Here is a 24,775-nt window from a genome sequence, read left to right on the forward strand (position 1 = left end):
TAAGAAAGGGGCTCACTGGGAGGATGACACTCTTCTAGAGGAGGTGACGCAGTTCCAACACAGAGCTTGGAGCAACCATCGTTGCCCAGCACTGGGAACAACAGTTTTCATCTGTGGGGTTTGATCATCCAGTTGTTGGATTGCCAAAATATCTGTCTTCGGATAGAGGTACTTTTGCCAGGTTTATTCTCTGTTGGGTGAACCGGATTTGGCACCCTAGTTCAATGTTGCACGAAGCGCCCCCCCCCCCCGGTTCCAAGCCCGGAAGCGCGTCCCGTGCGAAAGCGTCTAGGAAGCTTCGGCGGAAGCGCCTATTTTGGACGCTTTCTAGAAATTTCGGAAGCTTTCCTCTGAAGCGCGCTTCCGAATCTCCGAAGCGCACTTCATACGGCGCTTCGGCAGTACAAAGCGTGGCGCTTCGGAGGGTTAAGTGTACGCTTCCCGTACGATTCCGGAAAATCGTTTAGAAAATCGTTTTTTTTTTCAATTTTTTTTTTAATTTTAGGTGAGTTTGCTTATTGGGGGTGGGTCCACCTTGGGTTAGGGTGAGGAATGAAGGCAAAAAAAAATATAAAAAATATATATAAATATAGCAGATGCTCCCTCGTGGTAATGTTAAATTCTTAAAGTAAAAGTGACATTCTCCTTTATTTTTCATTTTCATCCTTTTACTTAAATTTTTAACATTACCATGAAATGACTCAAGATGTTTGAGAGTGGTTTCAGCCTCATTGGACTTCATATGGAGAAAATAGAATTTCATATCCTATTCAAAATTCAGCAAACTTAACAGTTTTCAGGAATTCAAGATGAATGGGATTGTGGCATTTCATTAGATTATATCACGTATGAAGGTATGCGATTAGCATTTAATCAAGAGCACCAAGCCCTATATGTACCCTAGCGTTGGTGGTGTTAATAGTTGAACTCCTTTGTCACGCGGCACGCCCTTAGCAAAAAATTACCTTTCAATCAAGTCAAAATCATCGATCAAGCATGTTAAGCTTTTTCTACCATATTTTAAGTCTTGAATTAGGTAGTTCGATCAAAATTGGGCAATGTTGACTAATATCCCTAAACAATCGAGGTAGAGGCAAAGGCTAGACAAGAGGAGAAGAATCTACATTCTAGATGGTTGATGCATCTAAATGGTTGATGCTCGAATAATTAATCATTAATGTACAATGGATGTTATATCTATCTTGATTTATGCAAAAATATGCATGTTTTCATGTCTTCTACAACTAATTTGGTATTTGGGATGTTTGTTTTGAGGATAAATGCAAAAAAATATAAAACATATATATATATATATAGCAGACACTTCCGCAGACGCTTCGCTTCCTAAATTTTTGGAAAATGACGCTTCCGCGTCCCCGCTTCCAAAAACGTCCCCGCTTCGTTCAACATTGCCCTAGTTGTATTCAGAAATCTGCTTCATAATACAAACCCTCTATATGCTGCACCGGTTTTCCCGAATTGGGTTTTCCGGGGAGGATTGTCCAAAAATAACGATGTCCCTTGTGTGATTGTATCAGTTTATGATCTATATGTATGTGTAGGCTGCAATAGTGTTTTCATCGATGTTTAAGTAATTAAATAACTTGTTGAATGTAAAGAACAAGTAGGAGATGATAAACCAGTGATTGCAGTAGGATTTCTGATATGTAGATTCAAAAATTCTCACATGGTATCAGAGCATTGCAGATCATAGGAGACTGAAGACACCAGCCGAGAAATCCAGAGAATTTGTTGCAGAGAAGCAGTTGTCCCGAGTGACAGCATTGTTTCAAGGGCAGAGAAGCAGTTGTCCCGAGTGACAACGTTGTTTCAAAGGCAGAGGAGCAGCTGCAGGAGTGACGCAGAGCCAGAGGAGTGACACAGAGGCTCACGCAGTGCCTGCGTCAGCATTTCGAGCTTGCAGAGGGTGACGCAAAGCCAGAGAGGAGCCCACGCAGTCACTGCGTCAGCATTTCGAGCTTGCAGAGGGTGACGCAGCCCAGCGCAAAGCCTAAGAGGTTCAAAACAATCAGTTGTTAGGGATGGAGGAGCAGAGAGGATTCGATTTGAGGAGTTAATAGGACGACGTTTCTGTTGGTGCATAACAGTGTCTGTGGAGATAGAGCCGAGGTAGAGGGAGTCACTGCCTTAACAGATTTCTAGCCAAAGAAATCTAGATACGAGTTGCAGCAACAAAGGAGGATTGGAGAGGAAGTGATTCGACAGTTGGCGAGAGGATTTTCGTGAAGGAAATCAAGACTCAAAGGGAGTCTTGAGAAGCTTGTTCCTTAGAGGGTTTATTACGCCAAAGAAATCCAGATCCAAGTCTTGCTAGATTGACAGCAAGAGAGAGAAAAGAGAACCAATCCTATTTTTTGAGCAGAGATAGCAATGAATGGGTCGAGGGATCAGGACAGATTGGATCGAGCATCCAATTTTGTCATCTGGAAGGCCAGGATCCTAGCAATCCTACACAAACATAGCATCAAGGACTATGCCTTGAAGGTAGTTGCTGAGTCGATTGACATTGATCCGTTGAAGAAGTACGAGGAGGCCCAATCTAAAGCCAAGTGCATGATCCTAGACGAGGTCAAAGATCATGTAGTACCACACATTGCTGAGAAGAACACAGCAAGGGAGATGTGGGAGGCGCTGACCACCTTGTATCAGGGATCTTCCGTCCAACGGAAGATGCTATTAGAAAATCAGCTGAGACAGTACCAGATGCAGAAGAGAGAAGAGATCAATCCCTTCCGTCTCGGGTTGCAAGGGATTTGCGACCAGTTGACTTTCGTGGGGTCTACACCAGATCTTGAGTTCATGGTCAGGACTGCCCTAAATGCAGTCACCGAGGACTGGGAGACTTTTGTCCAAAGTATCTTGGGCAGAGCGACTCTCCCCAGTTGGGAGGAGATGTGGGCAGCTCTTCGACAAGAAGAGCTCAGGAGGATGACAAAGACAAGAAATAGCGGCAAGGGAGCCCAGGTTAAGGAGGAAGAGGATGCAGCTCTTGCATCAGCAAGACAGCAAGGGCAGCAGAAGAGAAAGAAGAAGGACATCACCAAGGTCAGATAATTCAACTGTGGGGAACTGGGACATTATGCCACACAGTGCCCCCGGAAGAAGAGAAACGGGGAGGCTTTTGACTCCAAGGCTGCTCCAACGAAAGCGGACAAGGAAGGCAAGGATGACGATTGTGCCATGAGTGCTCATGTGCCTCTGGATAAGAGGTGGGGCGACATGGAGCTGTAGTCGAGAGGACTACATGGGGAGCAGGATCCTTGAGGTGCCCAAACTCTTGGATCACATACGACTATAGGAGCCCTTAACGACAGGTAGCAAGATGACAGGTGTCGGTTGGAGCGAGGTGTGAAGGAGCGAGAGCCCTTAATGACAGTAGCAAGATGACAGGTGTCGGTTGGAGTGACGTGTGAAGGAGTGACAGTGGCATTGCCAAAGTGCCAAAGTCTGAGGCAGCACAGTGGATGTTGTGGCAGTGCGAGAGGCACAGAGCAGTTTGCAGCAGCGCAGTATCAGCAGAGGGTCAACATAGATTAGCAGCAGAGGTAGCTTCAGCATCACGAGGCATCCAAACCGACCAACATGTCAGTGTTTGGGTGAGTTTCAGTTGCTTACTTCTCAGCAACTGAGTTGCAGTGCAGCAGTTAGCAGTGGCAGTGCTATGGGCAGCATGATGCAGCATTTTGAGAGGGAGTTGTAGTACAGATGCAGCAGTGACAGTGGCAGAGTCATGCGCAGCAGTACAAGACGCAGCAGTGACAGTGGCAGAGTCATGGGCAGCAGTACAAGAAGCAGCGGTGCAGTGGATGAAGGGCAGCAGGCCAAGCATCAGCAGCACAGAGGACCGATGCAGTGGATCAATGTAATGCTTCTATGGGGAAGTATTGCTAGAGCACATTCCTCGCTAAGAGGGAGTGTTGATTTTGGGTAGCATCGGATGTGCTCTAGCTCTGAAATTTTGTGGAGGGGCTAAAACACATGAGATCTCCAGAACCCAAAAATCGTTTGGAGAAATTCCACCCGAATGAGGAGTTATTAAAATAATTAATATTTTTAATGGGTTCCTAAGTCTAAACTTAGGAAAATAAAAATATTAATGTGTATTAATAAGAATATGGGTGAGAAGGTTCTAAGTGACGAGGATCAAGCCTATTTTAATCTTAGTCGTTGATTAGAGATTAGATCACGGTCGTTGATTCATCAACAGGAAAAGTATAAGAGGAGGCTTGAGGGTCAGTTGGAGACACACCGAGAGATCAAAGAGTTCGATTTTTCTGGGGCATGGTTTGCTGAGAAAGTCGAGCTAAGTGATCTGAGTTGCAGAGAGAGGGGCAGTTCGGCAGAGGGACTTCAATCCAAGGCCGAGAATACATAGTCGAGAGGCAGAGTAGCAACAGGAAAGACAGCGTAGCTTCAGAGAGGGTGACGCGAAAGCTAAAGGGGCTAACGCAGTCCCTTAGAGGCAGCGCTGGGGTTTTCTGTGGGGCAGAGAGAGCAGCAGTTCATCATATACACTTCTGAGCAAGGGAGGCTCACTGGGAGGGTGACGCAGCTCCTAGAGTAGGTGACGTAGTTCCAGAGTAGAGCTTGGAGCAACCATCGTTGCCCAGCACTGGGAAAAACAGTTGTCATCTATGGGGTTTGATCATCCAATTGTTGGATTGCCAAAATATCCGGTACTTCTGCTAGGTTTATTCTCTGTTGGGTGATATGGATTTGTTCAAAAATATGCTTAATAATACAAACCCTCTATATGATGCATCGGTTTTCCCGAATTGAATTTTTCCGTGGACGATTGTCCAAAAATAACGGTGTCCCTTGTGTGATTGTCTCAGTTTATGATTTGTATGTATGTGTAGGCTGCAATAGTGTTTTCATCGTTGTTTAAGTAATTAAATAACTTGTTGAATGTAAAGAAAAAGTAGGAGATGATAAACTAGTGATTGCAGTAGGATTTCTGATGTGTAGATTCAGAAATTCTCATAGGTTTTATTATTATTATGCAACAATGAAAATCTAAGTACAATCTGGATGCCCAAAACTGGCAATCCTCAGCAAATAATCTGGCCAAAATTATTAGAGAGAATTTTCTCTCTCTCCACAAGCAATCCCAGCACAACTTGCTTCAAAAAAACTAGCCCTCAAGAACCCTTGCGCAAGCCCCTGCGCAGTGCTTGCACAAACCCTCACATGCACAGCCTGAATTTGCCTCTGATCAAGTCGTTCTGCCTGCTACTACTACTGGAAGTGATCCTCCGGCCCTTTGGAAAATTTTCCTAGCCTTTGGCAACTGAATCGACCCCCTGCTCAGCCAAATCGAACTGCACACTGAAGTTGCATGTGCAGTCCCTACACAGCCTCTAGTGGAATAACTCAACCTCTTTGTTGTTGCCTCTCTGGAACTAGAAACTCCTCTAGAATCATTGTCTTTGCTCCCTCTTTGTCTCTACGTCCCTTCTGGCTCGAACTTCTCTCCCTTGCTCGATCTCTACAACTGGGTAGCTCGATCTGCCAAGGAACTCAACCTCACAAGTGTGTTCTCCATCTACCCATCGAGTTGCTCTTATAATCTCTCGTTGGTGAACCAATGACCATGATTAGATCCCCATCAACGGCTAAGATCATCTCCAACTCGATCCATGTGAGTTTCTAGAGAATTCTCACCTTTCTCAATTAATTATTATTAATTAATCACTTTTCCTAAGTTAGACTTAGGAAATATTTAATTATTGATCAATTAACTTAATTGAGCCATCTCTAGGTGTTTTCTCCTGAAATTTTTTCTGGGTTTTGGAGATAATGTGTTTTCTAGCCTCTTTAACCAAAGTCGATACTAAAACACCTGCCTGATGCTACAAAAACTAGCACTCCCTCTTTGCGAGGAAGGTGTTCTCTCACTCTGTCTTTGTAACATCCTCCATACACACTGTTGATGTCTGACAACTGTAACAATCTGCCACTGTCCACCATGCCACTGTGCAACTCTAATTCATTTGCCACTCTGGGCTGAACCAACCCTGCATCTGCACTGTTGTTGACACTGCACTATACAACATGTACTACTACCAACTCAGTTTTGCACTTCAATTGATCTCGTGCTACCACTACCGCTGCAACTACTACAATTGAAAAATATTTTCTGAATCAATTGTCTTTGTACTAGCTCTGCATCTGTCTCCTGAATCTCTAACTGCTACTAGCCTCTACATTGTCCACTGAGTAACTGTCTGCGCTACAATTTCCCTGCGCCCCTCAACATCTAACTGCAACTAGTATTGCAATTATCCCTCGATATCTAACTACGCCATCCTGAACACTTATCCCTCCACTACAGAATATTGTGGGCCCATATAGCAAGGTTAACGATCCAAGAAGAAACACTTGTCTGATGCAATCTTCCTTGGACCCTGCCCAAAACTCTGCAACTCTAGGATCTAGGGCTCAATATCTCCCCACCTTTCTACTAGAGGTAGAGTTGCATACAGAGTGAATTCATCTTCCAACCTGGAAGACAAATTGTCAATCTCTGCCAAAGTTGTTGCCTGCTCCTGCTTCTCCTTCTTGCCCTTCTTCCTGTTCAGACACTGGGTACTATGGTGACCAAACTCACCACACCTGAAGCATTTGATCTTCGACAAATCCTCCTTCTTTTCTCCTGCTTGTGAGCCTTATCCCAGACTAGGACCTTTATTTGCCTTCCCCTTTGATGCAAGGGCTATGTTCTCCTCTTCCTTCACACCCTTCGGTCCTTTACTACTACTGCCACTGATATTGCTCTCAACTAGAGCAAGCCTCATCTCCTCCTACGTAAAATCTGCCCACAAACGATCCCAACCTAGTAGGTTGTCTCGTCCAATGATGCCTTGGACAAAAGTGGCCCACTCCGGGGTGAAACCATTGAGAGTTGTACGCACCAACTCACTCTCTTGAGGTGCTTCTCCAACTGCAGCAAGCTCGTCCCGAACATTCTAAATCCTGGTGAGATAAGGAGTGACTCCTTCACCTTTGTGCATCTTGGTGGTCCTCAACTTCTCCTTCAAGAACATCTTCCAGTTCTCGGAAGGATTCTAGAAAAGTGTAGCAATCGCATCCCACATTTCTTTGGCCGTATTCTTGGCCGCTAAATGTGAGACTATATGATCTCGAACGCCATCAAGGATCAACCACTTTGCCTTGGTCATCTCCTTATTGTAGTTCTCTTGCTGTTGCAAGTCTGTCGGTCCGGCTACAACTCTCTCTACATACGTCTTCAAACCATGCTCATCTAGTAGGAAAGACATTCTGGCTTTCTAAATACAATAATTTGAGGCTCCATCTAGCCTATCCTGATCTCAAAGTCCTGCTGAGGCCATTTCTACAAAACTCACAACTAGGAAAATAAACAGGAATCTCCTCCTTTTCCTGCTTGGTTGCTTGCTCTGTTACTCGCACTCCCTCCTGGAATGCGTAGTTCTGTTAGACGCTCCTGCCACCTGCAACTAGAAATCAAGGATTTCCTCCAGAAAACAGAATTTAGAAACCCACAGAGAAAAAATCCCTTTGTGTGTGTTATTCTCTTCCAATCAGCATTGATCTACTACTGTAAACCAACTGTGCCCAGATCTGCTCAACGAAATCTCTGATCTGCTTACCAGAACTGCTTCCTGGCTACACCACTGCCTGTTGGAACTATTGCTAGCTTGTTCGAACTCTTCATGCCCCTGCAACTGGAAATTGAACCCTCTGCCCAGCTATTCAAACTGTCTAGCTGGCCCTTTGCACAGACCTAGAAATTGTGCTACAAAACTCCCTCTTAACCTGCACAAAATTCCTCCTCACTTTTGAGCTTATGATCTGTCTTCAACACTGCTTTGATACCATGTGAAATTTTCAAGTCTATTGCAACAATTGGAATTATTCTTCTAACTAATTAAAATTAAGTGCAATTGAAAACAAGAATAAAAACACAACTGCAATTTTCACCAAAAAAACGTTGCAGAAAATAAAATATTGGAACTGAGAAATATAGAGCGCACACACAATAAAAATGACACTTTGGAGATCATGTGTTTCTTAGCAGCTCTGAACAAAGTCAAGACTAAAACATCTGTCCGATGCTACAAAATCTAACAAAGCTAACTGCTTATTCCTAAACTTTACAACAAAACTGCTCATGAATTGACGAGAGACTGAAATGATGGCAAACTGTGATACAGAAATTCAAACTCAATAAGTTGAATCAAGGCTAACATGCATAATCTAGAAAATAAAGTAAAACACTGCTTAATTCAATCAACACAGCATTAGAAAACAAAGTAAATCACTTAACGAGTTGCAGCAGCACTAATAATTAGAAAACAGCTTAAATAATCAAATCAATTGAATTATGAAAGAACATGTAAACTACCCTAACTAGAATACGGACAATGTTTGACTAAGGAGGGGGCCCTACCTCCTTAGACAAGGCACTGGTTAAACTTGCAGCAACATGCCTACACCATCTGCACATCACATGCAAAGGATGGAAATGGAACAAGAGCCAGTGAGCTTTTTAATTAACGGCAATCAAAATGGAATTACAGCAGTCTTCTCCCCATGACTTCATTGCCCCTAGCTTGAGTAGAGAAGGGTATTTATACAAATGCTTCAAACTCTCAATTTGATCATGAAATCAAGGGACGACCTCTGATTCTCAGGATGTTCTCCCTTCATTACAACAACATAGCCAAAAGATGGAAAATCAAACATCTGTTGACTCATTGATCCATCGCGACAAGCACGAGGTTGGGTCAAATCAGTTGCAGTCAAGCTCTCCATATTGGACAACCAACCACCCTTGTTGTTTCCTCTGTTGGGTAATCAAGCAGTCAATCCCTCTGTTCGGAAGCTAGCAATGAAAGTTGCGTTGTGTTGTGCTGCTACAGCTATCCACAAAGTTGCATCATTGCAGATAAAGAGTTGCAGCATCCAAGGTAAGGTGTTGCAGCAATTGTTTCCAGCGGTCGGTAAGCTGAATTATTGCAGCATCAGTATCCTAAACTTGTTGCAGCATCAGTACTTTGGACGTGTTACAGCATTGGTACTATGATGTGCTGCAGCATCGGTACTCAGACGTGTTGCAGCAATATGTGTTGATGGAGTTGCAACAATACTTGTTAGAGGTGTTACAACAATGCGACCTGGGGTGTTGTGGCAACACAAGCTGGCGGTGTTGTAGTAATGTGAAAATCAGTGTTGTTAAAATCGCGATAAAATCGCGATTTTTTCAAAAAATCGCGATTTTATCACTATCCCACTTAAATCGCGATTTTTATCCCAAAAAATCGCGGGCTTTTTTTTATAACGATTTTTTCGAAAAAATCGCGATTTTTATTGAAAAAAGCGCCGAGGCGCGGGGCAGCGGGCTTTAAGTTATGAAAATCGATTTTTTATTAGTCATTTCTGACTTTCGCCACACGGAGGAGGAGGAGACGCCTTGTGGAGGAGAGCTGAAGGGTTTGGGAGCGAATCCAAGTGGTTTTAGGAGAAATCCAAGACAAGATCACCAATTTGTCCATAAAAACGGTATGTAGATTAAATTTTTTTTGTTTTCCTTGTTATAAACTTTGTTTTTCATTGTTTTTGGTTGAGAAATTTCATATGGGCACCATTTGTTTTCATAGTTCATTGTTTTTAAAGATTTTTTTGTAATTTTTCATTGATTTGGGATGGGTAACTTGGTATGACTATGGGAACCAATTTTTTATTTTTATTTTCATTTTTTTTAAACATTGTTTATGTTTTTTTATTTTCATTGTTTTTTGGCATTTGCCATTTGGTTGGGTAACTTGGGATTTTGTAAATTTGTAACTTGTAATTTTGTAAATGCTAAATTGTAATTTGTAATCCTAAATTCCTATTTCCTAATCCTTATTTTTCCATAGGTTTGCAAATTCAAAATTCAAAAACAAACATGCCAAGGAAATTGGATCCTTTCTGGGAATATGGTGAACCTAAAGCTCTGAATGATAGACAAAACTTGAATTGCAAGTTGTGTGGAAAGGAGATATTCGGGGGGGTGTACAGGTTGAAGTTCCACCTTGCACAAATCCCAGGACGTGATGTGGGGCCCTGTATAAATACAAATCCTGAAATTATCCAAAGAGCCATGAGAGCATTGGGAGAATTAGAGCACACTAGAGAGGCCAAAGAAGAACTCAAAAAGCAACTAAAAAGGTCAGCTGAAGGAAGTGGGCCAAGTGGCACTGGTTCTACTGCAGCGTCAGTCAATCCGGTAGCTGCATCATCATTTTTTGTTCCTCGAACCACACCTGGTTCACAACCAACTATCGGTTCAATGCTAAAAAGAACTGAAAAAGAACAAGATGATAGGTTGATGGCAAAATTTCTCCTCTGGAGTGATATTCCTTTCAGCATTGTAAGGAATAATCCATTTTTCCAACCTACTGTTGATGCTATTGCCAGTGTTGGCCTGGGGTACAAAATCCCTTCTCTTCATGATTTCAGAGGCCGGATTCTTCAAGAGGAAAAGCGTGACTGCACCCAAAGATTGGAGGATTTTAGGGCATCATGGGCACAAACAGGATGCACTGTTATGTCAGATGGTTGGACTGACCAAAAGGGGAGAACCCTTATAAACTTCTTGGTTAGTTGTCCCAAGGGGACTATGTTTATCAAATCTATTGATGCAACTCATCAAATCAAAGATGCAAGAACTTTATGTGATTTGCTGGATGTGTTTATTTTGGAGGTGGGTGCAGAAAATGTTGTCCAAGTCATAACGGACAATGCTGCAAATTATGTTGTTGCTGGTAGAATGCTTATGGACAGGCATCCTACTTTATTTTGGACACCTTGTGCTGCCCATTGTATTGATTTGATGTTAGAGGACATAGGGAAAATTCCCTTTGTCAAAGATATTGTTGACTCATCAAAAAGCATCACAAAATTTATTTACAATCACACATCTGTGCTTAGCTTGATGAGAAAATGCACCAACAACAAAGAGTTGGTGCGCCCCGCCATTACACGGTTTGCGACGAGTTTCATATCTCTTCAATCCCTCTTGAATTCTATGTGGGATTTGAAGAGAATGTTTCTTTCAGAGGAGTGGCGTGCTTCGTCAATGAGCCGCAAACCAGAAGGAGAGGCCGTGTGCAGACTAGTTTCATACCAGGAAGACTTCTGGGCGGGAGTGCAGGAGGTGTGCGCTGTTACTAAACCTTTGGTAAAGGTTCTTCGGTTGGTTGATGGTGAGAAGCCCGCAATGGGCTATTTGTATGAAGCCATGGACAGGGCCAAAGAAGCCATTCGGTCCTACTATGATGATAAGGGAGATGATGGGTTTCAGAGACAACTCCTTCTATGGGAAGTGATTGATGAGCGATGGAACAACACACTCCATCGTCCCATTCATGCTGCTGGGCTTTTCCTGAACCCTGCATTTTCTTATGCATGTGGGTTTGATTTTGATGCTGAGGTCGTGGAAGGATTATTAACCTGTGTCCAGAAGATGGTGAGATCTCCAGAACAACGTATAGAGATCTCTAGACAAATTGAGACATATAAGATGTCAGGTGGCACATTTGGCTTTGAGATGGCTGTCACTGATAGGACGATTAAAATGCCAAGTATTTTTTAGTTTGTACTTTGTAACTTTGTTTCAAATTTCATTGTCTCTTCAAATTCCATTTTTTTCTTATGTTTATTTAAAATTTTATTTGTAATTTTGTTGTAGACGCATGGTGGAAGATGTATGGTGGCAGAGTACCCCTTTTGCAAAAGCTTGCCGTACACATCCTCAGCCAAACATGCAGCTCCTCAGGATGTGAGCGCAATTGGAGTGTATTTGAAAAAATACACAACAAGAAGCGCAATAGGTTAACACTTAAACATTTAAAATATTGCAAATTTCCAAATAAATTTTTTAATTCATTAAAGTTTTAAACAATATTTTTTTTATAATATTAATTATTAATTATTATTTCATGAACTTTGTACAGGTTGGAGTCCCATAGACTTAATGACATGGTCTATGTCTACTACAATCTTCGATTGTGGGTGAGACAACTAGAGAGGACACCTGATACGGAAGCCATCTCATTGGATGGGATTGACACCACTGCTGAATGGAGGGTTGAGACCGAGAGGCCTCTCATGGATCCCACTGATGATTGGTTAGTGCAGGATGAGGGGGAGGAGGAGGGGGAGGAGGAGGAGCAGGAGGAGCAGGAGCAGGAGCAAGAGGAGGAGGAGGAGCAGGTGGAGGAGGAGGAGCAGGAGGAGGAGGTGACACCGCCTACCCGGGCTACCACTACCACCAGTAGAGGACGTGGTCTCCATCTACCTCAGCCTCCTGTAGCTGCTACTACTAGTTCTTCAGCTTCTAGAGCACGTTAGACTCCACTGCCATTTCCACCAGCACAGGCACCAGCTTCTACATCTAGAGGGAAAGAGAAAGTTGTGCCATTTTCTCGCAAGAGGGGCAGAGGAAATCAATAGGATTAGACTTTCATTTTATTGTATATGACATTATGACATGATGAGATACATTATCATATTTTTTGTTGATATTTTGAGGCTGAGTTGGGACTCAGGACTTACTATTCAGGACATGATTCAATGTTATGTGTGATTTTAGCGCTAGAAATGATATTAAACATCTTATATATTAGTTTTTTTATCATATTTATGTGTCAATGTATTTATTTTATGTTGTAGATGGTTTAGATATTAAAAAAATTGAAAAAAAAATGAATATTTTTGTGCCAAACGCTTTTTTCCCGCTTTTTTCCGCTTTTTTCCCGCTTTTGCCGATTTTTTCCGCTTTATTCCCGGCGCCGATTTAATCCCGATCGCGCTTTTAACAACATTGGTAAAAATGTTGCAGCAACACAAAGGTGTTGCAGCGACTAATCTTCTCCAAATCCTTCGTTCTCATCTCCAGGGGTACCTGTGTGGGTCTGTCTGAAGTAATTTTCATAAATTCTCATTAGTTAGCATAAAAAGGAAGATTATTTCCTTAATAAATTAAAAGTGACATAATCAGAGAAATGTTGCACTTAAGTCAAAAATGCATTGTTATGAGCAAAATGACTTATAAGATGGTATGGAGATGGGAAGAAGATATTCAAAAAGGTGGTTAATGGGAGTTGAAAGGATGTCAATTTGGATCGCTGTCAACAGGGCAAAATATATGGCAACTAGTACTGCTTGTTTATGAGGCCATCTAGCCTCATGTTAACCGCTAAATTTTTCCATTGCAAATTTGGAGGGTTAACAAGCAGCACATTTCATCAGGTTGGAGGTTCAAAGACATGTAGATACAGGTTGGGGGTTGGTTCCCAGGGAGGTTGGTTGCAAGATAGATACAGTGATCATTCAGACACATTTTTATGTTGATTAGAGAAAGTTATTATTTTTAGTATGTCCCCTAGTTTGGAGGAGACAAAGTTTCGATGCTTGTACAACAGTATTGATCACATATTCAAAGGTCTTGTGAACTCAAGATTCCAATGAGGCTTGTCTGGGTGATATACATGGTACTTTCTATTTTTAATAGGTTTGGTTTGTAGACTCACATGTCAGATATAATGGCATATTTAGAAACCTTGCAAGATTAGTGTCCAGTGAGCTACTTACGGTTGACATGCATGCACTTACTATTTTTAGCAGTACTTGCATGTCGATTATGATCGTGGATTTGGATTCCTTATTGAAAGAGGAATCCAATGGGTATGGTTTCATAAGATTCTGAACATTTATTATTTTTAGTAATTGTCACATGTCAGTTCTAATTACATATTTAGACTCCCAGCAGAGTTTCGAGTCTAATGAAGGTCATTTTGTCAAAATCCAAAATATTTATATTTTTAGCAGTCTTTGTATGGCAGTTCTGACAGCGTACTTTAGTTCACCGTGAGACTATGAGTCTAATGAGTACAATATTATGGACATGTGAGCACTATTCTATTTTAAGCAATGTTTATTTTAGGCATACTATATGTGGCAAGGCTCCCCAATCTGTTACAGATTTTCCTATTTTTTAGAGGGCTGCTATTTCTAGGATGTTTATTTATAGCATGGTGACATGTAGCAGTCCAAGAGGTCGACATGTGGCAGTTTATGGAATGAACAAGTGACGAGAATATAGATGAGCCATCAATGATGTGACAAAGCACATGTGTGTGACATGGCAATAAAGGCAATTTATTTTTCCTCCATGTTTTCTATCTCCTATTGTGTTTTGGTCTGCTACTCTCACCCCTTTCCATCCACCTTTCACTCTTTCCCTCTCCTACTTTCCCTTCTATTCTCACTCCTTTTTTCTCTCCTTTTTTCACTCCACCTTTTCCCCAACAAAAAAGTGCACTTTTCCCTCAATAGCTCAAATCCGTTTGAATTTTTTGTAGTTACTATTTACCAAAAATGCCTTGAATATTTGTTTTGCCCAAAATAATCCAAGAAGCTTTTTGCCCAAGTTGAATTAACTAAAAATATGCTCGAAGATATTTTTATCTCACGACAGCTCAAAGACACTTCAACTTAAGCATGAGCCACTTAACTAGATTTTCTTCTCCAATTTGACTTCAGTTGACTCAACATGCTTTTTCCAATGTGCATTGATGGCCAATTTTGGAGTATTTGTGAGATTGGTAGCTTGGGAGGTACTCCAAACCCTAGGGTACAGGGTTGTAGAGAAATTTGACCCACATGGGCTTTGTGGGCAAAAGTACTGTTACTGCTCAAACTAGTGGGGATCCTAGGAGGGGATCCTATAGAGCAACTACTAGGTCAAGTGGCAACAATGGAACGATAGCCCACTATCACCTCAGCTAAAGCTCCCTACTATTTACGGACTTTCACCGATGGCAGGAGTCCGGGTATGAGAGGATTCACTAGGATAGATGGATCAATGATAGGATGTAGAGTGATTCCTGAAGCCTATTAACAAGAGAGGCTCAGATAATGGACTTACTTGCTATAGAAGCAAGATGGATGGCTCCAATCCTCTTGTTGAACAATGAGACTCCAACCTGTACAACAATATGTTTGAATAGACCCAAGCTCCTACTTGGTCAAAACAAGGACTCCAATCCTCTCAGCAGCTTCCAAGCTTCAACTTGGTCAAGAACTAGGACTCCAATCCCTCCAAGCTCCAACTTGGTCAACAATTAGGACTCCAATCCCTCCAAGCTCCAACTTGGTCAACAACTAGGACTCCAATCCCTCCAAGCTCCAACTTGGTCAATAATTTAGGACTCCAATCCCTCCAAGCTCTAACTTGGTTAAATAAACTAAATTTTACAAAAGAATTACTTTACAAGAGATCGTGAATGTCTTCAAATGCTTCAGGATTGCCTTCAATAGTGTTTCAACACAGCTGCTTCAAAAATGCACAAAAGGTCCTCTCCAAACAATCTTCAAGGTCTCTTCAAGTGTGCTCCAAGATACTTTTCAAAATTTTGTTCCAACTGCTCTATACTCCTATACTCTACTCCAATGGTGTCACAAGGCAATTTAATAGTATGCCTTGATGCAAAAACATTGTCCTCCAAACGATGACCAATAAATAGACTACTTCTCAAGAGATGCCCAAACTGCCAACCCAAGTGTCAAAGGTCCAAACTACTACAAGTCAGGTCACAAGCACAGGTCTGATCCAAAATAACCTCAGGTCCAAACTCAACAGATGTCAATAGGTCTGAGATCTTCTTCAAATGCTACAGGACCGAAGTTAACAGATGACACAGGTCCAAGATCTTCTTCAAATGCTACAGGACCGAATTTAACAGATGACACAGGTCTAAAATGTTTTCCACAGGTCTGCACAAGTCCGAGCTTCTAAGAGGCTACAAAATCTGAATTTATGAAGTAGAATATGTCTGCATATGAGGTCGAGTAGTCTTTCACAGGTCCACAATATCCTCTCTCTGCCCAGATGTGAGTTCTCTCCACAAGGTAAGTACAGGTCTTGAGAAAGAAGGCCTAGTCCGAGCTTGAAAATAGTTGCAAGAGGTTGTTATGTTCACAGATTTATAACTAATCTGAGTTGTAATGGAAGGAAGAAGTTTTACTCCACGAATAGTCCTTGCTTAGATAGAGATATATGTTAAAATTGGCAACTAGGGCCAAACTCCATGTGGGTCATCTTATTTATGGCAGCTAATATTTTTCTTGAGGTGTAGGATTGATCTAAAGATCATCAGATTCCGATAAGTATTCATGGAGTTATGAATTTATTTGTGTTATAAGGCAATTCGTCAAAGTCGGCCAACAACTAAATAACACCCACATGTGCTCAACGTTTTAGCATAAAAGGAGATGACTTAAGAGTCATTTCACACACACTTCTCTCTTGATTTCTCTCCACTTGTTTTCGGTTTTAGTGTGAGAGAAATCTAGGAGGAAGTAGCCCTAGACGCAGGAGGAAAGAAGGCTAAACAAGATGCCCTAGCCGCAGTCCTAAAGGATGCCCTAACCACAGTCAACAAAAGGTCTTGACTGCAGCAAAGGAAGGTTTGTTTCATGGGTCTTTTGGAGGGCCGAGGTGCAGTAAGGGAGGCCGAGGTAGCTCTTTTGAGGGCCGAGACAACGGCAGGCTGTTTCAGGACAGCGTGGAGGTGTATTGGGGGCTATCTATGCCCAGAACAACAGTGTAGTTGTACATAGCAGCAATACATGGACATCAAGTACATGATGCACAAGGCACAGTGGGACAGCAATGTAGTTGTACATAACAGCAATACATGGACAGCAAGTACATGATGCACAAGGCACAGTGGGGCAGCAGTGTAGCTGTACATAGCAGCAATGGTTCATGATGGATACATGGGACGGCAAGTACATGATGCAGCAATCATAGTGCAGCAATGGTACTTGGGTCAGCAATGGTACCATGGTGCAGCGAGTACATGGAGCAGCAATGCATAGCATAGTACAGCAGTACAATGATGGGTACAGTCATGATTAGTGAAGCATGATGAGATGCAACACAATGATGATGGGTGCAGCATGGTGCATCACAGTGAGGTGCAGCATGTTGATGAGGACTCAGGAGCAGCACAATGATAGGTGCAGCATGGTGATGAAGTCACCTGGGAGAATCAGTTAAAGCAGCATGTCTTCAACTGAGTTCAGCTACCTCATGTATCATCTACTTAGAGATGATCTATGCTCTTATTTAAGATAAGTCAAAGTGTTGACTTCTGTCATAAATGTACTATCTCTCTCTCTCTATTGAACTATTGAAGAACATATAAGAAGAATTGATCAAGGGTTTCCCCACATTGGGGTTTGTCCCTGTCTAGCGCCACATCTTGTGTCCTCTCGTCTTAACTTGTCTTCTGCGATTTATGTTTATGTTCTATCTACAGTTTACTTTAATGCTGATGTGATTGCTAATCTGGAAAATATATTGAGCTATCTGTGAAAATTGAAATAAATTGCTCTAAGCATAGAACATACCTAAAATTAACATGGTATCAGAGCTGAGGTGAAGACAATGCCCAAGCAAGAGTGAAAGAGCAATGACCGAAGACAGTTGGGAAAGGACAAAAGGATCAATGGATTCCTCACCCCTTTTCAAATTCACCGAGGGTGAAGTCGGAGCAGCGAATATTATCAGAGTGGTGCAGCAGAAGCTTCTGATGGCCTACCTACAGATCACTTCAATGGGAAGTCCAGATCTCAAGGTGAAAGGAAAGGCACATGCCTTGCTTGTAATAAGTTCGGCCATTATGCGAAGGAGTGTCGGAATGGATGGGACACATCACTTGATGATGATAACAATCATTCCAGGGACATCTTCAATGATCGAAGGAATGATAGGTAATGCAAGTCATCAAGGAAATAGTCGACTCTTCAAAGGAAGCAAGGAACCCCAAGTATGAAGAATCAAATGTTGTTTCTAATAAGATAAAGAAGCATTATCTTGTATTGGCCGTCTCCTTCAGATTCTTTGGGAATCTGGCTTATTGATTGTAGTGCTTCAAGGCACTTCATCGAATAGAAGGGTGCTCTCTCTAATTTAGATGGAAACAATCGTGGGACTATACTTGGAGTCGATGCCACCTATCTCGGAAAGGGTATAGGGAATGTTACCCCTCAATTGAATGAGGGTAACTCGATTCATTTACAAGAATTTATTTTGTGTACCTGATCGCAAGAAGAACAATGGAAGTCAAGGGTTTCAGGGTGGCATTCATCGATGGAAAGGTATGTATTTGAAAATGGAATTTTCAAAGATGTTTTTGAGTTCAGGGTTGTATCAAGTTGCAGGATGGTCCATTGGGGACCATGTCAGCACCAGAGGTCTACTTATGGGACCTTACCCGATGTGAGTCAGATGGTGACTAGGATGCCTAAATTCAAAAGGAGCATGAAGGTACATGTCTGAGATGTATTGAAGGAAAATCTTACAAGGGGACCATTCCCCTCTTGTAGCAGGTCTACAGGTGTGGAACAACCCAAGGGGTTTGAGATTCATGATCGAGAATCTCTCTATGGCTTGAAGCAAACACCCCGGGCATAGTATGAGAGGATTGATAGCTGTCTGATGAAGCTGAGATTCACTTAGACTGAAGCCGATCCAAACCAGTGCTTGAAGGCTATGGATGATAGACCTCTCATACCAACACCTTCTGAGGACGACCTCTTTCTGACAGGTGCAGACCCTCTCATTTCCAAAAGTAAGAGGGAGTTGGATTCTGAATTTGGAATGGTGAACTGCAAGCCCATGACTACCTCAATGGAGCTTAACTTTCAGAAGTTACATGGTAGTGATACCGAACCAAATTTGGGAAATGCCTCTGAGTTTCATAATCTCATTCGCATTGATGTTCTTGGTGAAATTCCGTCCGGATATATGTTTTGCAGATTGGGCTCCTATATCGTTGAGCCTCACTGGGTTGGTGCCAAGAATCTTCTAAGATATCTTCAGGGCACAATCTCTCATAGATTGAGATACATTGTGGGAAATATGAAGCTGCATGATTATTCGAATGCTAACTAGGCAAGCAGTGTGGAGGATCTCAAGAGCACTTTTGAGTGCTGATTCTCTTTGGATTTTGCTCGATATCCTGGATGAGCAAGAAGCAGAAGACGATTGCTTTGAGCACCGCTGAGACTGAATACATAGCTACGAGTATGACCTCGTGTGAAGCTGCCTGGTTGTGGAAGCTCTTCAGTGAGTTGTTTGTACACATGATGGATACCACCGTGATCTTCTGTGTCAACCAGAGGGGGATTCGATTATTGAGGAATCTCGTATTCTATAATTGCTCCAGCATATAGACATCAGATACTACCTTATTTGGGATATGGTACGTCGATGAGCAAGGAGGCTCCATCGCATTGAGACTGATGTACAGGTTGCAGACATTCGGTCTAAAGCCTTTGGGAGAGGTCAAATTTGTGACTTTCCCGAACGACTTGGAGTCATTGAGGGACCCTCTTATGAGGGTCTTGCATGTTGCATGCATTGAGCTCTGGGAGCTCCGGGGGGCTTGGGGTACTTACTGGAGCAACACGCGACCATAGGGCGACTCACCCTCCCCTAGTGGTGCGCTGTGTACATAGTGAATGGTTCAGCCTTCCCCTGTGATACCCCATGGTGACTTATGGACAGGATGAGTGGTTCTCCTGTTGAGGCATCCTACCCATGCAGTCTGGGACTCATGGGAAGTACCTCTCATCTGGCCAATGAGTAGGGAAATGGGGTTAGGGACCATATTAGTACTATCGATGGACACATCGTTGTATCTATCGTACTCCATATGCTAGGATGAAGTCCATTGATCTAGAATCAATGAAACTGATCTGGGATCAGTATGAGTGGTTTGAGACACTCTCTTTTGATATTGATTTGGGATCAATTGGAACTGACTTCGGTTCAGTAAAAGTGATATGACTCACTCTCTTGGAACTGATCTGGGATCAGTAAGAGTGGTATGACACACTCTCTTCATATGGAACTGACTTTGGGTCAGTAGAGAATGGTATGAGACATTCTCGATCAATTCTTCTTCTTCATGGTTCAGCAGAGCAAAGTAGAGCAAATTAGGGCAGAGCAGAATAGTGCAGGGCACTGATGGCAGAGATAGTACAATTTGGCAGATGGATCAACAGATGGAGTTCTCTCTAGTTGAGAGGGAGTGTTAAAATTGGAAACTAGTGCCAAACTCCATGTGGGTCATCTTATTTATGGCAGCTGATATTTTTCTTGGATCCCTCTCATCGAGAGATGTAGGATTGACCTAAAGATCATCTGATTCCGATAAGTATTGATGGAGTTATGAATTTATTTGTGTTATAAGACAATTCGTCAAGGTCGGCCAGCAACTAAATAACACCCACATGTGCTCAACGTTTTAGTATAAAAGGAAATGACTTAAGAGTCATTTCACACACACTTCTCTCTTTATTTCTCTCTACTTGTTTTGGGTTTTAGTGTGAAAGAAATCTAGGAGGAAATAGCCCTAGACGCAGGAGGAAAGAAGGCTAAACAAGCTGCCCTAGCTGCAGTCCTAAAGGATGCCCTAACCGCAGTCAACAGAAGGTCTTGGCCGCAGCAAAGGAAGGTCTGTTTCATGGGTCTTTTGGAGGTTCGAGGTGCTGTAAGGGAGGCTGAGGTAGCTCCTTTGAGGACCGCGACAAAGGCAGGCTGTTTCAAGACAGCGTGGAGGTGTATTGGGGGTTGTCTATGCCCAGAACAGCAGTGTAGCTGTACATAGCAGCAATACATGGGCAGCAAGTACATGATGCACAAGGCACAGTGGGACAGCAGTGTAGTTGTACATAGCAGCAATACATGGACATCAAGTACATGATGCACAAGGCACAGTGGGACAGCAGTGTAGTTGTACATAGCAGCAATACATGGACAGCAAGTACATGATGCACAAGGCACAGTGGGATAGCAGTGTAGTTGTACATAGCAGCAATGGTTCATGGTGGATACATGGGACAGCAAGTACATGATGCAGCAATCATAGTGCAGCAATGGTACTTGGGTCAGCAATGGTACCATGGTGCAGAAAGTACATGGAGCATAGTACATCAATACAATGATGGGTACAGTCATGATTAATGAAGCATGATGAGATGCAACACAGTGATGATGGGTGCAGCATGGTGCAGCACAGTGAGGTGCAGCATGTTGATGAGGAGCAGCACAATGATAGGTGTAGCATGGTGATGGAGTCACCTGGGAGAATCAGTTGAAGCAGCATGTCTTCAACTGAGTTCAGCTACCTCATGTATCATCTACTTAGAGATGATCTATGCTCTTATTTAAGATAAGTCAAAGTGTTGACTTTTGTCGTAAATGTACTATCTCTCTTTCTCTCTACTAAACTATTGAAGAACATATAAGAAGAATTGATCAAGGGTTTCCCCACATTGGGGTTTGTCCTTGGCTAGCGCCACATCTTGTATCCTCTTGTCTTAGCTTGTCTTCTGCGATTTATGTTTATGTTCTATCTACAGTTTACTTTAATGCTGATGTGATTGCTAATCTGGAAAAGATATTGAGCTATCTGTGAAAATTGAAATAAATTGCTCTAAGCATAGAACATACCTAAAATTAACGATATAGCCCAAAAACCAACAACAGAAAACTCAAAACATAATTTTCCCAAACAGTAATCTTCAACCTTTGTCCTCCTTGGCCTCCTTGGTTCACAAGATGTGAACCCTTCTTGCTCTTCTTTTCTTGTTTCTGATCCGAGTTGATGGATAGAATGAGGAGATCAACCTTTTATTTATACACGTTTTCTCTATAGCGAAATGACATGTCCCTTTGAGGAAGAGCCGACTTGCACATGTAGGCTCATGTCAGCTAGCATCAAAAAATATATTATTTCAACTTGTAAATCATTTTCTCTCAAACTATGAGGAGTTAGGAGGCAAGTAAATGCTCGTTGAAAAGCACATAATGTCCTCTACAAGCCTATGTCATCATTTTCCTTGAGTTGGTATCTCCTTTGACATCAATAACAATTTTTCTTCCAACAATGGCACTCATCAAAAAACTGTAGTGGTATTAGAAAATTAGAGCAACACATTTTACCTCTTCTTCATGTACACATTTTTAATGAACCACAACACCAGTTTAAAAAATTTTAAGTGGATGTTACACATCTAGCATAATTGTTTTTTCATCCATAGATACCCAAAAGATCAACTTGGCTTAACAGAAGATGAATTTTTTAACAAATTTCAATTAACAAATCAAAAGAGAAAACTTTGACAACAAGATATACATAAAGGACCAATATGAAAAGAATGAAATTGTATGAAACTTGTGTCTATTATAGATCATTTAAATCATTACATTGACGTAGAGTAGAGACCTGGAAAAAGCTTTGGATGGTATAATCCAAAGAAAACAAGAATATGCTCAAGGGACCAATATGAAAAGAATGAAAATGTATGAAACTTGTGTCTATTATAGATCATTTAAATCATTACATTGACGTAGAGTAGAGACCTGGAAAAAGCTTTGGATGGTATAATCCAAAGAAAACAAGAATATGCTCACCTTGGAAAGACGGACACCAAGCACTTCCTCACATATAGATGACAAGCTTTTGGTTTGTTGAATCGACATTTTTCTTCCTTTGCCTTGCAACCATGGTTCTTGGTTTTGTAAATTGAGGTATAATTTTCCAACATCTATGTAAGGATCTACCTATAATGTAGAAACTGTAAATTATTAGTAAACGAATCAAAATGTCATTTCTCAATAAACATGCATACATACTCACCAACAACACTAGGAATTGTGAATATGACAACAATTTCCAGCCTCACACTTTAAATCGCATGTGTAAATTTAGAAGAGTCCTGATTTTTCATTATTGGAAAATTTTAGGAAATAGTTTGTAAAATAAAATGAGCATCAGTCTCTAATTTTGACAAAGAAATGCAACTGTTTCTAGAAAAGTGACATCTATATTATGAAGCAATTTATTTATGGTGCAAATTCTCTAGATAGATCATAGACCATTAAGCTTCTGCCTCGAGATGTGATTCTCCACATCAGCAGTACAACACATTAGAATAAAAACTAAATTCGGTATGTCTGAAAAGATTGCATTCCACTTTACTCTCATGTAAGAGATTGTGTCTCTTTCTTTTACTTAACATATGAAGTAAAATCATGTATGATATGTCAAAAGACCAGCTTCCTCATACTTGCAACACATGAGTATTCATTATGTTTTTTACATTTGTGTCTGTGGATTAGCATGTACTTATTCAAACATCGAGGAGCACGTATATAACTAAAGCAAGTATGTTTGAAAAGGCTGCATTCAAATTTATCTCATATAGGAGAATGTGGCTCTTTTGTATACTTACTGTTACCAATCAAACTAGCACTTGAAATCCCTAGAATACAAGGAGGGTGTCCCTAGAATAGAATTATTAAGATATAGGGAATAAAAGGGTCAAGGAGATGAGAGGAGTTATCTTCATAAAAGAGTTTCTGTAGCATAAGAAAATAAAGTCATGGAGGACCGAGGCTAGTACCTATCCAAATTCAGCAAATGAATCAATAAAGGAATCACGACATCTGAAAATGGGTGACTGGGTGGTGAAAAGTGTTGTTACGAAATACAAAATCTCATCTATGAATGCTAAATAACACTGTTGGAAATAAGGTTTGTAGGCCCTTACAAAGTTGCTCTACTTATGCACATACTAAACACATAAAGGGTGATCAAACTTCAAGTTAAATATCATCATAAACATTTCACAGAAATTGCAGAAAATAAAAGGATTCAACAAGAGAATAAAAACAGCATGAGTATCAAATATGAGAAATCTCATTTAATCTCCTTCTCCACATAGTTTTTCATCCTCTTATGGAAACCATTATTGCAGCAGAACTATAAGTAATTTCCAGCAACATATATTCATCAATATGTGAAGAAATGGAAGTCGCACTTTTACATAGAAATCCTTATAGTCCTATTCACCTTCAAAAGGTATTCAATTAGGCTCAAGAGAGGATTTCTCCTACAAATCCAACCATGAGAAACAAATGAGAGAGCTACTCTTCAAATAGTTTCTAGCTCAACCTCTTACAAAATATTACTTACAAATATTATTAGCAGATTCTAGATCCACTTTCTCTCCAAGAAGAAAGATAACCACTTTCCAGATCCATGCTTCCCTCTAAGGAACGATGATAAAAACACTATATTCCACAACCTCCTCAACAACTTTACCATAAATAATAGTTTTTGGATTTATATCCACATTCTCCTTTGACACAGCATTCAAAGATAACCTCAAGTCACAGAAAGTTTATCCCTATGTGCAAGGCATTCTCCATCATGTGCATTCATTAATCTAATTGTGCCCAAATAACCAAAATGCACAAGCAACAAAGGTGAGGCCCTCCTCAAAAAGTTGGTCAAAACACAGTGAGAGTTCTACAGCACCAGATTTACAATCACCATAACTCCCTCAATATGTCAGAATTTCAATTATGACCACAATTTGGAAATCCCACAACCATTCTACAACCAACAAGAAATGATCTAGGAAAAATCTGGGCACTTTGCCAAAAGATATTTGCTCATGAACTAAGAAAACCCTCCAAAACTCCTCCAACATTGGATCTCATGAATAAGAGTGCAAGCAATGGTCCATCAGTGGTTATGGCCACTCCTCTGTTGATTTGAGGTAGCATCGAATGTGCTCTAGCCATGAAAATTGGTGGAGAGACTAAGGCACATGAGATCTCCAAGACCCAGAAATAGTTTGG

At 41.4% G+C, this 24,775-nt stretch overlaps 1 protein-coding gene across 3 annotated transcripts in view; it reads right to left on the reverse strand.

The window, feature by feature from the left end:
- LOC149219421 (uncharacterized) overlaps positions 1 to 24,775 on the reverse strand; it is a 290,102-nt gene that overhangs the window by 207,901 nt on the left and 57,426 nt on the right. For all 3 annotated transcript variants that reach the window (XR_016249234.1, XM_089384365.1, XM_089384364.1), the window contains one exon: positions 22,541 to 22,690. Coding sequence is in view for 2 of the 3 variants with exons in the window: in XM_089384365.1 (XP_089240491.1) it covers positions 22,541 to 22,690 (150 nt within the window). In the remaining variant the exon portion in view is untranslated. The remainder of the gene's footprint in view (positions 1 to 22,540; positions 22,691 to 24,775) is intronic.

This window comes from Pinus tabuliformis, chromosome Q, assembly GCF_031772625.1.
Source record: "Pinus tabuliformis cultivar Carrire ecotype Pingquan chromosome Q, CPIR1, whole genome shotgun sequence".
Classification (NCBI taxonomy): domain Eukaryota; kingdom Viridiplantae; phylum Streptophyta; class Pinopsida; order Pinales; family Pinaceae; genus Pinus; species Pinus tabuliformis.